Below are 16,125 nucleotides of genomic sequence, written 5' to 3'. Positions count from 1 at the left end.
AGCCAATATTGATGAAGCTGGCTCAGAGCAGGGCGTATGTGGGGAACAATGTGGTGGAGAAGATGCGGCCTAATTAACTCCAGCAAAACCGTGGAGGGATGGTGTTTTGGATGCCCCCTTGGAAAATCTGGCTTCAAGGTGACAGTGAGAGCTGCACCACATATAGCTTCCTTGCAGCTCCTGGAAAAGGCCCAGCAGGCACTGTAGGACACAAAGGAGAAAGGCTGAGCTGCTAAATGCTTGTAGGAGAGCATCCGTAACTGCTTGCTTCTCTTGGTGAAACCAATCCATATTGATATGTGAAGTCATCTCAGCTCTGCAAGCCCATAAAAAGCACATGATGAATAAGAGGGCTAAGCGTAACATGCTTTTCATCTGGTTTTGCTATGCAGTTGTTTTAACTCTTCTTTCTCTATCCAAACCAATAGGATCTCATTGTGTTTTATTTTTAACAAGTATGTCCCGTGGATGTTGGAGCTGGGGCTGTTGCAGCTGGATGCCAGCAGGGAATGGGAAGTCTTTGCACACGCTACTAGAGCTAGATCCATAGTCTCAGCTGTGCCAATGCCATTTTATACCAGGCATAAAATCCAGGAGCCTAAGGATGCTTTAAACACTTAGGGGGAATGAGCCATCTGAAAAGCAGGAATGATTCTCTCTTTCAGAAGATGGTGCAAAATTGCATGGAGATTACAAAGCCAAGAACTGTGGAGGGAGGTGAGAAAGGAGGCAAACCACCATCCTGTAGTGCTTTCCTTCCCACCTCATCTCTTTTCACTCCTTACCCCACCTGTGCTTTGATGATTTTCCCAGGGAAACCTTGGATCAGTTCCATCCTGTTCCTCCAGCCTTGGGAGCTCTGCTTGCTCTCCATCATGCCAGACAAATCCGGCCAGATTTCTTCCCCAGAGCATTCATTAGCTGACTCTAACCCACCTTGTTGGGATTATAGCTACCTTTGATCCTGCGGCAGTTAGGAGACATGCCACGTAGCATATCTAATTTAGATTTGCTTTGCATCCTGTGGCACGGATGGGGGAGTGATCTCCTGGGAGCCTGCTCTGAAGAAAGCAGCAGCTCCCCACTGCAGCCAGAGATGAACAAAACAGTCTTTATTTTCCCTCTTTGTGGGAGGTGCCACAGAGAACACTCTTTGGTGCTTTATATTCCAATTATCGCCAAGTGCAACCTCACTACTTGATTTGCGGTTACTGCACATTAGAGATGAGCCGATGCATTGAGCTCAGCTACAAGGAGTCAATTAGCTAAACTAAACCTAGAAGTCATGGCAAGCAATGTTTCCTAGGCAATTACAGCATGGCCTGCGGAGTATTCCTGTACCCAGAAGCAGAGGTGATTTAATCACCTGTAAAGCATATTTAGGGTCTGAACTAAACATCTAAGTGAAGTGCAAAACAAGGCAAAACCAATGTGTATGGTGTAAGGAAGTTAGGGTGGGAAGAGCTGGCTTTGCAGGATACTTTGGATCTGTATACTGTCCTGATGCCATGTTGTGGTTCTCAGGATGCCATAATTACCAATGAGGCAGGAAACAGCAAGCAACACCAGAGGATTTGCATGAGTTGTTTGTAGGGTGCATGTGCAGACAACATTGGTGCTGCTGCTTTATTTCCCTCTGCAGATATTAGGGCCAGGCAGCCTTTCTTAGGACTTTTTTTGCTTTTCTGCTCTGGAACACGTTCAAGGGCTTGAGGAACTGCCAACAATTCACCTCTCCCACTGCATACCTGCCTTTAACTGCAAGCCAGACAGGTCAAGATACAATGTTGACCAGTTAAAGTTTCCACTCCCTCAGTACACCTGAATCCCATGTGCCACTGATGTGCCCTCTAGCTTGGAAAGGCTTATCATTCACTCAGGCTGCTGACCTAGCATGTTTCTTCCTCCTGCTAGGGGCTGAGTTTCCTCCCTTGGTGGATGCAGTTAGCTTTAGCTGAGAGAATTAAGACACAATCATAAAGCAGTCAACTTGTAAGTCATTGCCAACATGGGGACCCTTGTTCTGCCAGTATCTGTGGTGCGGGTGCCAGACAAGCGGGAGAAGTGAAAAAAGAGGGGCTGCAATGCTGTGGCCCAGGAAGAGAAAGGGAAGATGTCTGTGGTTTGTTTGCAGCCATGAGCAGGGGAATGGGCAAAGTAGTTTAAAGCTCTTCTTTACTTTATGGGGAGAGGGACTTTCCCCCTTGGTTTATGGGGGGTTTTTTGTTGGTGTGTGTTTTCCCCATTGGTAAAATAGATGACATGGAAAGGAGATGCTGGGGAGGAAGGGGTAACTGAGGAGCTAAGGTGACTGAAAGATACGTATGTTTGAAATGATAATGAAAAGTCATAATTTTCTATGCAAAAGAGGAATTCAGGCAAGAAATAACTCCCTTTCAGACTATTTTAGTAGAGGATTGAGAGTGACTCAGATGGCAAGCACTAGTTTTGGAGAAAGTGCAGAGCTGTGGTTAACCCTTCAAACACTGCTGGCTTGATTTCCCCTTCCAGATTCAGCCGGAGCACTGAAATTGCTGTTTGTTAGCATCTGTATTATTTGGAGCTGGTGCCTGGGGCGTTGCTGTGCTGGAGCTCCTTCCCCAAAAGCCCAGGCAGCAAAAGAGCAGTCAGGGCAGCTGTGACATAATGCTCTTCCAAAGCCAGTACCAGGTTCAGGTGGGGCATGACCTGTTCACGAGGCCAGCAGTTTTTGCTTAACTGCTCCTGGCAACATTAACTGGAACACCGTGACCACCCTGCCCGAGGTCATATGCTGCCATGAATGGAAAAATAAGTTTATTGCAGAAGGCTAAACTACTGGCAGAAACCTGAAGTTTTAACACCCTCTAAAGCAGTGTTGCTGTTACTGAGATTTAAAATACAAACCTGCTCTCTCTGGATTCAAGTTCTCTGCTGTTTGATCTCAAAGAGCATGTTTTTAAGCTTCTCGTATTTGCTGAAAACTGAAAGTCATGCCTGGTTTTCTTATTTTGGCTTCATAATTTTATCTTTAAGCTTCATTATACCAGGTGAAACCTAATCCTTGCTAGTAGAAAGTCAGTATTTGTAAACCACTGGTACAGTGGGCCCAACCATTTGCCCTGAAAAACCAGAACGTGGCTGTGGTATCCCAGGAGCTGCTGAGTGCTCCAGCTGTGAACCTGGTATGAGCAAGACTTTGATTGCCAGCCTAATACCTGAGCCCACATAAAAGGTTTGTGACTCAATTACTGCCTACTCACTTTAGCTTAAAATGGTGAAGACCCACACATCTAAAATGTGGAAGCAAATTGCTCTGCATTTCAACTCTCATAAATACACATGGTTGCGACAAGGTTTGTCAGAGAAGTGAGTTGGGTCAACTAACAGATAAATAAAACCAGGTAAGTTTTAAGGAATATAAATCATTGCTTTAGTCATATTTATGACCGCAAGTGTCTCTTGCTACAGGGGCTTGCTGCCGGTGCATCTCAGTGCTCCTCAGCCTGCAGCAGAGGAAGAAGAGGCATTTCCCAGGCTGCAGTGTTGCAGCAGCAGTGTCCTGAGCTGAGTGCAAGAGGAGAGTGCCACCCCCTGGGTAGCGAGCACGGGTGATGCTGCAGGGAATGTGTACTGCCAACGGGCAGGTGCTGGCTCTGGGATAGTTTGGCTCGGGTTGGACTTTGATTGACACAGTCCTCAGCCCATCCTGCCTGCTAGATGGGGCCAAGGGAGGCTCTGTCTGGAAACTACCTCACCTTCAACCTGCCTGACCATGGCTGCTTTGGGAGCAGCACAGATAGACTTTCACTTCCCTCGCAGACATTGTCTTCTATCCAGCACATCATGTACTCTCAGAAATCCACCTCTAGTATTTGCTTAATTCTTTTGGAGTGCTGTCTTTACACCCATCAAGATGCCTGATTTTTTTGTGCTCATGCCCCTACGTGTTTCTTGCCCCTCTTCAGCCCTATCTTCTCCCCTAGCTTGAAATGAGCCCACACACACCAAGTCCAGGAGAGACCATGAATGTGAAAAGCCTCTTTTTAAGAGCCACTCGGGATGGGTAGGTTTCTAAACACACGAACTACTGTTGCCCTTGAAGGAGAAGACCAAATAGCTCTTAAAGCAAAAAGGAGTGGTTTTGAGGTTGCCCAAAATGCTAAAAAAGACATGAGTTGAGAAAAAAGTAAATGCCATCCATCACACCTGCCTGAAGACACAAATAAGCTACTTCTTGTGCACCATTTGATATTTGTGGAGGCTACAGTAGAAACTATGCTTAGGTCAAAGTTTTCCTTAAGTCAAAGAAAAGCCACTTACGACCTCTACAGTATGAATGTGTGAGCATCTGAAGCTAAAGCCTGGGAACACCTTTAACGTGTGTGACCAGGCAGGATTTGCAAGCGAACGGAACACCAAGTGACTGCTCTAGGAAGAGAGATGATGTGGAACAGGATTTCTTTGGCATTCCTGCAAAGCCACCACAGACCAATGCCAAGTTTGTCTCTTACGTTCTTAAAGCCAAGTTAATTCTTTTGTATTTCAGGCGTGCAACAGCTGCATTTTCCCTTGGAACAAGGTTTATTAAAACTCTGCCTGGGTAAGAAAACCCAGTCAGTGTCCCCTGGCACCAGCCTTCTAGGCTTGCTGTCCACCTGAGGCCTTGACTAAGACCTTCTCCTGACATGCTTCTGCTAGGAGCTTACCAAAAGCTAACGTGTAAAACAAGTTATTTAGTGGTATTGTAGTCCAGGAGGGATGGATTGGTCTTAAAGGAGAAATATCTTCATTTTCTTAATACAAGCTGAAAAACGACACATTTAATTATTTGCAAACAGACTTTATTATAGTTCCTGTAGAACCACCCCTGCCCTGGCACACAAACCAAACCATTTAATCATTTTCCGTACTAGCAGAAACTCATCCTTTGTTTGTGGGAGAACTGCTTTCCAAGGGATACCAATTTAAAAAAATCATGCAGCTGAACAGCTGCTCACTTCCTCCTTCTCTGTTGTCTTGGCCAATACTGGAATATATATCAGAGTTCCAAGAACCCTTATAGGGAAAGGCAGGGGAGAGCTTCATTTTAGATTAGGAAACATTTGGGTTTTGGAGAGCCTTCCCTAGCAACCTGGTAAAAGCACCAACCAGTTAATAATACAACAGGTAGATCTCCTCCTGCCTTTGGAAAGGAGCTCTTTTTAAAGCCTGACTAATGCATTAGAAGGGATTATAAGATTAATGAGCTCCTAAAGGGCAGAGACCCACTTCTAGAAGATGCCCAGTAATTGTTTATTTCAAGGATAGTAATGCTGCAGTGAAAATGAACAACGTTTTCATGAGCCTTGGAGTTAGTACATCCAGAGATGCACAGAAGGTTTGTCAGCTCCCTGGACATCCACTCAGGCAATCCACAAGTATTTTGGTACAAGCAAATTCTCTATTAAATTAATTAGCTTTATGAATAAAAAAAGTTCAGGTTAAGACCAGGACGTTGCTTTGACGTTTCTCCTTAGGCAATCACCCCTCATGAAACGATCTTCACCTCAGGCTTGGACTCCTCCAGCGCTCTCAGTTCATCATCCACTTCAGCACTCCACAAAATGTCGTACAAACTAACCCAAACAGAAAGGTAAGCTGGTTTAGTGAGCATCCTCCCTTAAGGAAAGAGAAACATGCACAAATGGCCAGTATGGGAAGATCATATAACAGAAAGGGCCTCATCTAGGTTTAACAGACTGGCCCAACAGCCAGAAACATGCCTTACAGGATAGAACCGTATTACTCCCTCCCCAGCATCACCTTCTCCTTGTTCTTGGGCCCTACGGACCAAAGCAGATCAAAGCACTGTGGTCATGTCACTTGGAAGAGACGGGATAGGTTTTGCAACATGCAGATGGCACCTGACCCTCCACCCTCTCCCTAGGCCACCAGTTGCCCTCAAGAGCAATTCCCAGAGATCTGGTGCTTGCATCCCCTCCTTGAGCTCACCACCTGCCGGGGGAACACACGCAGGACCACAAACACCTCTCACATTAACTGCTGCACGTTGCAGCTGGGGTTCCTCAAGGCTTCACAGATCTTCCTGATGCCTTCATCTTCCAGTGGGTTGTAGCTCAGGTCCAGCTCCGTAAGGCACTGCTTGGTAGCCATCACAGTGGCGAGGGTTGTGCAGCAGCCTGATGTGACATCGCAGTTACCCAGCCTGCAGAGAGAGGAGGGAGAGCTGCAGTGAGCAATGGCTCCAGAGACCAGCCCACATCCAGACAGCAAGCACAGACGCCCCTAGCATGGACCGCAGACCCCTGTTAGGCGTCCTTGATGTATTAGCAGGGGCCGGTCCATGATCTTCCCACAGAGACAGATGTCCTCATTGTGACTGCTGAACACCTAAAAGTCCTCCCTAAAGCTCAAAGGCGTGTGGCTTCAACTGGAGAAGGAACCTTAAGAAGATATTCCCAGCTTCTGTTTAGCCTGGAGATGAGAAGGCTGTGGGGAGATCTTATAACAGTCCTCCAATACCTAAAGGGGACCTACAAGAAACCTGGAGAGGGACTTCCTACAAGGGCATGTAGGGACAGGACAAGAGGGAGTGGCTTTAAACTAACAGAGGGTAGATTTAGATGAGATGTTAGAAGTTTTTCACTATGAGGGTGGTGAGGCACTGGCACAGGTTGCCCAGAGGAGCTGTGGCTGCCCCATCCCTGGCAGTGTTCAAGGCCAGGTTGGACGGGGCTTTGAGCAACCTGGTCTAGTGGAAGTTGTCCCTGCCCTTGGCAGTGGGCTGGAATTGGATGAGCTTTAAGGTCCTTTCCAACACAAACAATTCTGTAATTATATGATTCTGTGAACTCCAACATCATGCATAATCTTCTCTTTGGTTTCAACTGATCATAAATTGCCTTTGAAGTTTATTACTTGAAACTTGCAACCATTTCTCTAAAAAGGGCAACTGAGGCCTCTCAGCTGAGAAACGAGTAGCTTTAACTGGTCATCAAACACATCTTTTTGAGCAGAGTCTTCAAATGTTACTGATGTCTCTTGCTCAACTCACTCACTGTGAGCTTCAGGCATTGCAGCACAGCTCCAGCTTCTGTCAAATGATGTGGAGGGCATGAGCATGGTGCCCTGAGCACCATGCAGGCCACAGCCACACCAGTCCAGAGCCTGGTGCCCACCTGGGAAGGGAACAGGCAGATGGAGAAGGCAAGTCCCACCACAGGGCCGGACAGGATCCTCCTGCTCCTACTGGTGAGGCTGGACCAGCACTTATGCTGGCACCCATAGAGACTATGGAAAGCAAGAGACAACTGGTGAATTCAGGCGGGCTTTGCACTGTGACTGGCAGGCATTAGACTTAACGTGCCAGACACGGACCAGCAGCTCTTCCATCTCAGTGTCACATCTGAGAGAGGTCCTGTGGGTGAGTTCAGAGAAGGGCACAGGAAGCTCTACGGTGAGCAGCTCACAGAACAAAGCAAGATTCCTGCAGCCTCCCCACCCTTTGCTTTAGATTCTGAAGGTACAGAAAAAAAAATACTATGCTACCACTTATTGCTATCTTCCTCTCTCTACATGCTGCTCTTGGAAGGGTAACACAGCAAGAGAGAAGACGACTTCTGAGGGTGCACCTTACCATAGCGACTGGATGTTGCAGTTGGGGTGCAGCAGCCCTTCACAAATGAGTTCAACACCTGCATCTCTCAACTTGTTCTCACCCATGTGTAGTACTTTCAAGTGCTTGTTCACGCTGAGAGCAGAGCTGACGGCCTTGCAACAAGCAGTCGTGAGCCCGCACTCCCTAACCCTGCAAGGCAAAAGTGACATGAGATCTACATAGGGGATCTAGAGAGTATCAGGCACCATTCACTTCACATTTGCTTCATAGAAGCCCAGACAGTGGGAACAGAGGAACCAGAGTCTTCCTACAATCACCACTCTCAACCCACCATCAGCTCGATCCTTTCTAGACAGCACCTCTCCCACTCTATATTTGGGATGTCTGTTTTGCAGCACGCGTTTAGGGAAGGCACCTGCCCATAAAGCACAGGAATGATGTGTGCTGCTCTCATAGTTGCTCTCAGCTCCACTGTGCACTCCTGACACACTGTATCAACTCCCAGGCCACCAGGGCAGGAGAAGAACCCAGCTGGGGCAGGAGCTGAAACTGCAGTTTAGGAATGTTCAAGTGCTGCTTGTTCAAGTTCTAGGTGAAAGAACAATTTTCCTCTCCCGGCCACGTGAAACCATGCCATCCCAGCATAAAAGGCAATGCTGTCAGCAGAGAGGATGCTGAGAATGGTTTACGTCTTTAAAACCTTCTCTTGGCTCATCAACGAAACAGCTAGGATCCAGTGGAGGACCTGAGATATCTGATCAAAGCACTCAATTTGCTATTACGTGAGGCCTTTCAAACTTCAGAAGTCTCTTAGTTGCCATTTGTTGCAGTGTAAAACATATTAGCCAGAAGCTCCACAAGTGATACTTGGTCTTCTGTTGTTTACAACAGGATGAGTATGGGGCAGACCCTTCCCACAGACGAGTTTAGAAATACAAATCCTTTCAGCTCTTTAGGTCTAAATCCTTTAGGTAACAACTGGCATAAGTTGTGTGTGGAGCCCATTGCAACTGAGGATCTATTTGGTGGCCATTACTTCACCTGCATCTTTCTTGTCTCCAAAGGCAGTGGGTATGTGAAACTTGACAGCAGCTCACCATAGCTCCTGGAGTTTAGATCTGGGATCCTTGAGCGCCTGACACAGCATTTCCATCCCAGAGTCTCTCAGGTTGTTGTCTATCAGACTGATCTCTGTGAGGCTCTCTTTTGTACTGATGAGTCTGGCAAGATCGTTACAGCTAGCACTTGTGAGATCACAGTCCCATAACCTACAGGGAAGAACAAAGTATTATTTCTCCCCAAAAGATTGACTTAAGAATAGAAAACAGAGTCCTATTTTAGCATTCTGAATTTCTTGTTACATCATGTCATTTTCTTTTATCCTTTACAAAGCTCATTCCTGCTTCATACCACACAGCTTTCTCCTTACGTTCTATCCATTGCACCAACAGCTTACAAAAAAAGAGACAGGGTCATGCGATTCTAGTAGAAAGATAGCTCGACAGGAAGCCAAGACAATGCCATCACCAATTTCAATTCACCCTCTCCCCAGTTTGTTCCAAGTGATTCCAGTGCAGTTCTTCTCTCACATGTTGTCATCCACCCAGTTTTGAGAACTAATCTGCAGTAGAGACATTCTTGTTTCACTAGAGGGTGTAATTGAGAAACGTTCTGCTTAGGAACAAACCAGCTGCACCACGCAGATCTTTCAGAGGCCGCAAGAGAGATTTCAGTAACCTCTGCCTACCCTTACCATAGCTTCTGGATTCTGCAGTTAGGATGCATCAGTCCTTGGCACAGCAGAGCCAGACCAGAGTCCCCGATCTTGTTATCCCCCACAGAGAGATCTATCAGGGACGACTTGCTACTGAGAACAGCGCTGATCTCCCGACAGCTACTGCTGGTTATGCCACAGTTCTCCAGGCTGCAGGAAAAGAGCACAGTTGGAGTTGCTGCTCCTGACACGCAGTGTTAGATACAGCCCAACACCCCCAGTTCAGAACAAGGAGAGTCTATGGGCTGGTTCCTTGCTGGACACTGCTAGACCCTTCAAGACTCAGATACAGGTATCCTAGGTGGGGTCTGAATGAGGCAACACACCGCTCCTGCACTCCACAAGGCTGCAGGGGACTTTGACTCACCCATTCACGTCCATTAATGCAAGCATCAGTTTTACCAGGCTGTCCCTTTGTATTCATTGTCCTTTTTAAGATGAACTTTTGGCTGTACCACACTGTGAGTACCTGGCTTCCAACCCCTTTTGAAGCACAGGGACAAGATAAAATGAATCATGCTTCTCCCCTAAACCCCCTCAGGGGCTTTAACCCAGACACGAGGCCAATGTCTTGAAGCAAAAAGGGGATCTAAATATATATATATACTTGGCTGGCTGGTAATTCAGGGGTAAGAACTGGAGCCACTGAGGATGATTGCTCCTCTGCTCTGAGATACTGGCTAACAGTTACCCCTTGTTGCAGGTTTAACCTGGGGTACACGCTCACACTGTGCCAACAGACCTAAGAGTAAGCTCAGAATCCTATGCTATGAAAAAATGACAAAAAATCCCCAAAATGAAAGCCCCAGACATTTGCTTGCAGTTTTCAACTACAGAAATCTGAGCCAGCAGAAAAACTGCCCTGAATTTCAAGCATTCCTGACAATAATTTTTCCTGTCTTGGGAGTGGGATGACTAGCAGCAGGACTAGCTCCAGCTAGAGGCAGCCAGCTTTTCCTTACTGTAGTAACTCTAGGTTGCAGCTTGCCTCCACCAGTCCTCGGCACAGCTGCTTTACTGCTGTATCTCCCAGCGTGTTGTTACTCAGGCTGAGCTCCTTCAGGGTGGGCTTGCTTTGCAGAGCAGCATTGAGAGCTTCCACAATATCAGCTGTGAGTTCACAATACTCCAGCCTGCGAGAAGAAAAGAAGTCCAGAGGTAAAACAACTTGTCTTCACCACATCCCTCTATCCACAAGGCATCAGCTGGGCAAAGTGTGTGTTAGCCAGGGCAGAAAAGATGCCAGCATGAGCTGAGACCAGGCAACACATGGAAACAGAGGTAACTACAAGAGTTTTCAACAGCACATCCCTGTTCATTTCAGGAAGCATTAATTCCTAAACTAGACCCCAGGGACCCTAGCAAGACTAATTACCTACCCCATTTTTACACTAGTCGTCTGTTACACCAATGCACAGGCTGCCTGGAACACACGACTGAGTTTTGCATTGCAACACATCACACGGCATCACCACCACCAAGCTTTCCCAGGAATAACTGGGGACTGCAAATAGGCCTGGATCCTGCTCAGACATAAAACAAGGACCATGTGCAGCAGAACCAGACCTTCCCTGGGTGTCTGAGAGGTCTTGTATTAACAGCCACCACTGCCAGGAGTGCTAAACAAAGCCTATGGGAATAGACACCCAGCTCTTACAAACCCACAAGACCTACCAGCATGAATAAACATTACACAGTTTCAGACAAAACAGGAAGAAATCCGTATCTGGCAACAAAACTCCTGCTTGTCTCCAGGGAAAGACAAGCATGATCTGTCTGATGATCAAAAACACCCAATGACTACTTACTGCAGCTTCTGCAGCTTACAGCTGGGGTTCATCATCCCTTGACACAGCACCTTCACTCCAGCAGTCCCCAGTTTGTTATCACCTACATGCAGCTCTGTCAGGGATGGCTGTGCGCTGAGGACAGAGCGGAGTGTCTCACAGCTGGCACTGGTCAGATTGCAGTTTTGCAGCCTGAAGGAGAGAGGCAACCACGGTGAGGGAAATGCACTCCTGGAATTACAGAGGCTCTTCTCAAAGAGGTGCACGTGCTGAGGTTTGATCTTGGGAAGGACTCTATGGCACTGACAGTGCCTAATGCGCTAGAAGGTGGCACGTCCAGGTTCGTACTGCTGTTTTACACGTGTGCCGAATATCTCATCAGCTATTATTATGCCTGTAGCTTCCATGCTTCCTTCAGTGTAATTACTCTTACAGCACCTCTAGCAGAAGAAGGCTCCACCCTACATTAAGTAGCACTGCAACTGCTTTATAGAAGTGTTTTAGTCATCACGAGGCTTATCCTGGAGACAGCGCGATGGTATATCTTATGATTTCTTGCCACCTCTGGAAATATGATCCAGAGTAGCTAAAAGTGAAAATCTTGTCCAACTTGGCTTAAATCTGGGTATCATTAGAATTTTAATGGTATACTATAAGAAGGATCTATGAAGCTGATCCTTCAGCACTCAGGCTGGGAGAAGGAACATAGGAACCACACTAGTATTGCTATGGGCTGTTTAGAGTTATTGAACAAGACTTTATGGCAATGCAGAGGTTCTCTGCATGTAGTATTAAATTTTATTTGAGGTTGGTTGCTCTTTCATTCCTTAAAGCACCTTACCAGAACCCCAAAAATGGAACATTGTGTTTCTATGAAACTGAAACAGCCTGATCCAGGCTGTACGTGAGCATCTGGAGAAGTCTGAAGCTAGGATAAACTCTCTAAAAAAATGACTTGTGTTAGTCTTCCAGTAGAGAGCATCATGGTTATTTCTTGAAGGCCCATCAGAAAGTTGCAGTTTGATTAGCTTCACAGTCAACTTCCCCTCTATTTGTCAGTGAGTCCTCATTGCCGGGGCACAGGGACTCTGAAGCAGGCATATCAGACCTAAAAGGCAAATTATTTTTACAGAGTGGTGCCATGAAGATCCTAGACCCACCTCAGGACCTAGAGGACTCCAGTACACTGCAAATGGGATATGCACACAGAAGGCATCATCTCTTTGTGGGTCACTGAGGAGCTGGGGCAGCAGCCACTAGCTCTGACTAAAGCTCCTGGACTGTGGCTGCTGAGGGAAGCCCACTATCACTATAATGTGGTGCTGGTCCCTCTGCAAAACACGCTGTCTTGAACCAAGCTGTCCCTGCCCAACTGAGGAGGTTTGAGGCACAGCCAGTCTGGTAGAGAGCAGAGAGACTGACAGCTCTTGAAATGCCAAGGCTCACGAGAACATCTTTTTGCTTGGCTCCTAGAGAAAGGAGCGAGCAAACTGGACCAGATGCTAAATACTGTTTATAACTGGTAGAAAAGCCTCTGAAAATGCATTTTTGAAAATGTCAGGTACGTGCTAACGGCAGAGCGGGCCCCTCTGTGGTCATCCTGTTGTTTGAACTGCCCTAAACAGATAACCCAGCTGCCTCTTCTGAAACAAAGCCTCCAGAAAGCCTTCACTTGGCTGGGAAAACCCCACTTGTCCTTCTCTTGGTGCTGGAAGACAAAGGAAGACATACTGATGGTCTGGAGTCTTACAGGAAATGTATCACTTACATAAAAACATCTGGGTATTTCCAACCATCTGACCTAGGCAACTGATGAGGTGCACTGGCATGGCTCTTACTACCATCACATACTAGTTTGCCTCATGACTTCACCTGCAGCAGACTGCAAGCATGTTGGAGCAAAACAATCAGTGGGGCTTTACCATAACTTCTGAAGGCTACAGCTTGGCATCAACAACCCTTTACACAGGTATTCAATGCCTTCATCTCCCAGCTCATTGTTGTTCAGCTTCAGCTCTGTGAGGGACGGATTTGTACTGATGATGGAGGAGAGATCTTCACAATTATTGCTGGAGAGATTGCAGTCATCCAACCTGAAAGAGAAAGAGAGAAGGAGCACTTTAGTCCTCAAGGTTGCTCTGTTTTCCCTGGCTGGAGCACAGTTCATGAAAGCAAAGTGACCAGTTTACTCCCCTGCAGTCCCTGGATGCCTCCATAAGTATGTGCATGGCCCAAATCTAGATGTGCTGTCTCTGAAGGGCTGCAGTACAGCAGAGACTGGACAGCAGATCCCCAGGCCACAGACGTCCGTGCTGTGCAGAAGAGGGCACATGATGCAAGTCATTTTCCTTGGCAGGACTTCAGCTGGAGGATGCGCCTTCATATAAGCACTGATAGTGACAAATTACCTGGTGTCTGAAGCCTCTAACCAGAGGCAAGCTTACACGTTGTCAGACTAGTTCTGCTCTGACACCAGCCAAGTTGGCTCTTCAGCCAGCCCAGAGACACCCATCAGCAGTTTTGTCTCAGGCAGGTGAGCCACACCAGTCTGCACTGTCTCTCTCCAGCATGACTCTCAGTACACAAACTGCATTGGCGTCTCCCACTGGACATCAGCATTTTCCTAGTTGTTGCTAAACTGATGGGGGGGGAGTTGAGTTGGAAGTAGAGCAAAGGAAAGGACTGGGAGCCCAGGAAAGCCAGGGAGGTGTACAGGGAGGCAGAAAAGACTTCAGGCAAAAGGAAGGTGTCAAGCCCCAGGTACAGCCACAGCCAGGACTACCAACAGTTGCCTGGTCACTTCTCCTTAGACAACACTATGAAAACTGAGGCTCTAGTAGGATTCTCCTTCCCTCTCTCTGGGAAGAAGACTGGGCTCCCTACGGCATCATGTTCAACACCAGTTAACAATTCCTGCCAATACTTTAGAAGTCCAAGTGAAGAATTAAAAGCTGTAGCTTGTGCATGACTATTAAGTTAACAGTTACTTGACAGCATCTGACCTGCAGCCCTAAGAGTGTGCAACCTAACGAGCAGAGAGACGTCTTCCCTCTCTTGAGGAAAAGGGAGAAAGTGAAAGACAGAATTACAAGCGGACGTCAAATGTTTAGATAACCACATTACCTGGCTGAGTTCTTTGCCTGACTTAGAACAAGGGCAGCATTACTTAATACCAAAGGATGTTTATCTGTAGTTGAAAAACTTTGCAAGAGAGTGGCTCCCCCCTTCCCATTTAAATTAACTTTCTGGATAAAAATAGGAAGAATAATTCCTGTTACTGGGCAATTTCTAAGTCACATATCAGCAGCTCTGCAGCTGAAGAAAACAGGAGAGAAACACAATATTTCTTACTTAGAAGAGATAATATGCAACTAGTTACTACCTGATGGTTTTGCAGGATTTCATTGTGGACAGAAGTTCAGCCCATCTAGATGGGCTCATCTCCTCACACTGGATGTCAAGCTCCATTTTAACAGCTGAGATAAGACCTGGAAATAAATTAAAAAAAAATAAAATCAAAACTTATTTTTCATTGTCTGAGAAGCATCAATCCTCTTCAACCCCCCAGCTCTCAGCCACTGCATAAAGAGGACAGATTGTGGTTTTCCAACACCAGCCTGCTGCAAGCACTAGTAGGAACCAGCAGCACTGGAGTGGTTTTGTATGGGGCTCAGCAAGGCCCTCTCCTGAGAGGCAAAAAGTACGCAGATCCGAGAGAAATATGGCAACAGCTTCCCTCTCCAAGGGAGCTTAACCAGAATGCGTGTTTTAGAGGCACTGGTGCTACTCATTCACTATTACACTACTCAGCCACACAGCCACAGGGTATTACCAGTGTGGCACATCTGATTGGTTGTGGGGCCTTGAGCTATACTTAAAATTAGGGTATTTCTGAGAGAACAAGGAAAATGAGCTGGAGAACTGCCTGGGCTTGGATTAAAAACCCTCCTGGCCACACATCTTTATGTGAGAGGTGGAACCCAGGCAGATGGGAGAAGTGCTCCTCCACGATCTGATAGCCAAGCTTTGAAAAGTCACTCTGGTTGGGCAAGTACAGAGAAACTGATAAGCGGCACTTTTTTGTTTACTCTGAAGTCAAACTGCATTTCTGAATTGATGTAAACACAGCACCTTGCAGAGCAGCTCCAGACAGCTGAGCTCTAGGCTGAGTTGACAAGGAATAGCATTAAAGGCAGTGCTCCAGTGGGTGACAAAATGCAGTCTTGGTGTCTTGGCTTTGCTAACATGACTCAGGCTACAGGATATTTATATATTAAAAGGAAAAAAAAAAGTCTCCTGAGCTATCACATTGGAATGTGAACAGCAAAAAAAAACCCCACCAAGGCGTTACTGACTGCATTTCATCGCTCTCTTCCCCACCTCAGTCATCTTCTGCTACCATAAAATCAAGGCCATCCCAAACTAGGCTTTTCACAGAGGCAAGCTTGGTATCCGAGCACACATCATATTTCATCCACAACAAATCCCACATCCATGTGGGGAGGTGAAGTGCCATGACAGCAGGGAGGCACCGAGGCCATATTCCTAAAACACAAGAAAGAAACCAGGACACCGAGCCCAGTGCTGGCAGAGCTCATGTGCATTCTTGGCCTCTCCTCTTTCAAACCCCCAGCAAAACGCTGCTGGAAATCACAGACACATCCTCGGTGGGTTCACAACACAACCCCACGTGTAAAGCAGGTTGAATCACATGGTGTTTAAAATCAGCGCTGACCCAAACCAGTGTGGAGAAGTGAGAGAACAGTGCACAGTTACACTATTTAGCAAACGCCTCCCAGGGGATACAGGAGTTTGCTCTCTGTATTTCCCCTCGTTTACCACCCTCAGACCAAACAAGAGTTTGGGGTTTTTCCCCCTCGCGAAGCCCTGCACCTTCCCGTAAGCCGAGGAACGGGTGACTCGCATCTAAGCGCACAGGCTCAGTCCTACCCGGCGGGCACATC

The 16,125-nt window shown here is 46.9% G+C and overlaps 1 protein-coding gene across 1 annotated transcript; it reads right to left on the bottom strand.

Annotated features, from left to right (window-relative positions):
* Positions 1 to 5,140: 5,140 nt before the first annotated feature.
* Positions 5,141 to 14,710, bottom strand: RNH1 (ribonuclease/angiogenin inhibitor 1). Its single transcript, XM_080618509.1, has 9 exons — positions 14,544 to 14,710; positions 13,084 to 13,254; positions 11,183 to 11,353; positions 10,337 to 10,507; positions 9,354 to 9,524; positions 8,698 to 8,868; positions 7,619 to 7,789; positions 6,017 to 6,187; positions 5,141 to 5,597 (listed from the first exon to the last, which is right to left on the bottom strand). Exons 1-9 carry the CDS (start codon positions 14,627 to 14,629, stop codon positions 5,510 to 5,512), a joined length of 1,371 nt encoding a protein of 456 aa, XP_080474635.1. The 5' UTR covers positions 14,630 to 14,710; the 3' UTR covers positions 5,141 to 5,509.
* Between the last annotated feature and the right edge of the window lie 1,415 nt (positions 14,711 to 16,125).

The sequence above is a fragment of the Psittacula echo genome, assembly GCF_963264785.1.
Source record: "Psittacula echo genome assembly, chromosome: 5".
Classification (NCBI taxonomy): domain Eukaryota; kingdom Metazoa; phylum Chordata; class Aves; order Psittaciformes; family Psittacidae; genus Psittacula; species Psittacula echo.
This window is presented reverse-complemented; position numbering and strand designations above follow the sequence as displayed.

Excerpts from the sequence above, each read along its gene's own strand:
- RNH1 (XM_080618509.1), bottom strand. The coding sequence starts at position 14,629 with ATGGAGCTTGACATCCAGTGTGAGGAGATGAGCCCATCTAGATGGGCT. Across the intron at positions 10,508-11,182 it reads TGTAAGCTGCAGAAGCTGCA|GCTGGAGTATTGTGAACTCA; the intron begins GTAAGTAGTCAT and ends TTCTTCTCGCAG. Across the intron at positions 9,525-10,336 it reads TGCAACCTAGAGTTACTACA|CCTGGAGAACTGTGGCATAA; the intron begins GTAAGGAAAAGC and ends CTTTTCCTGCAG.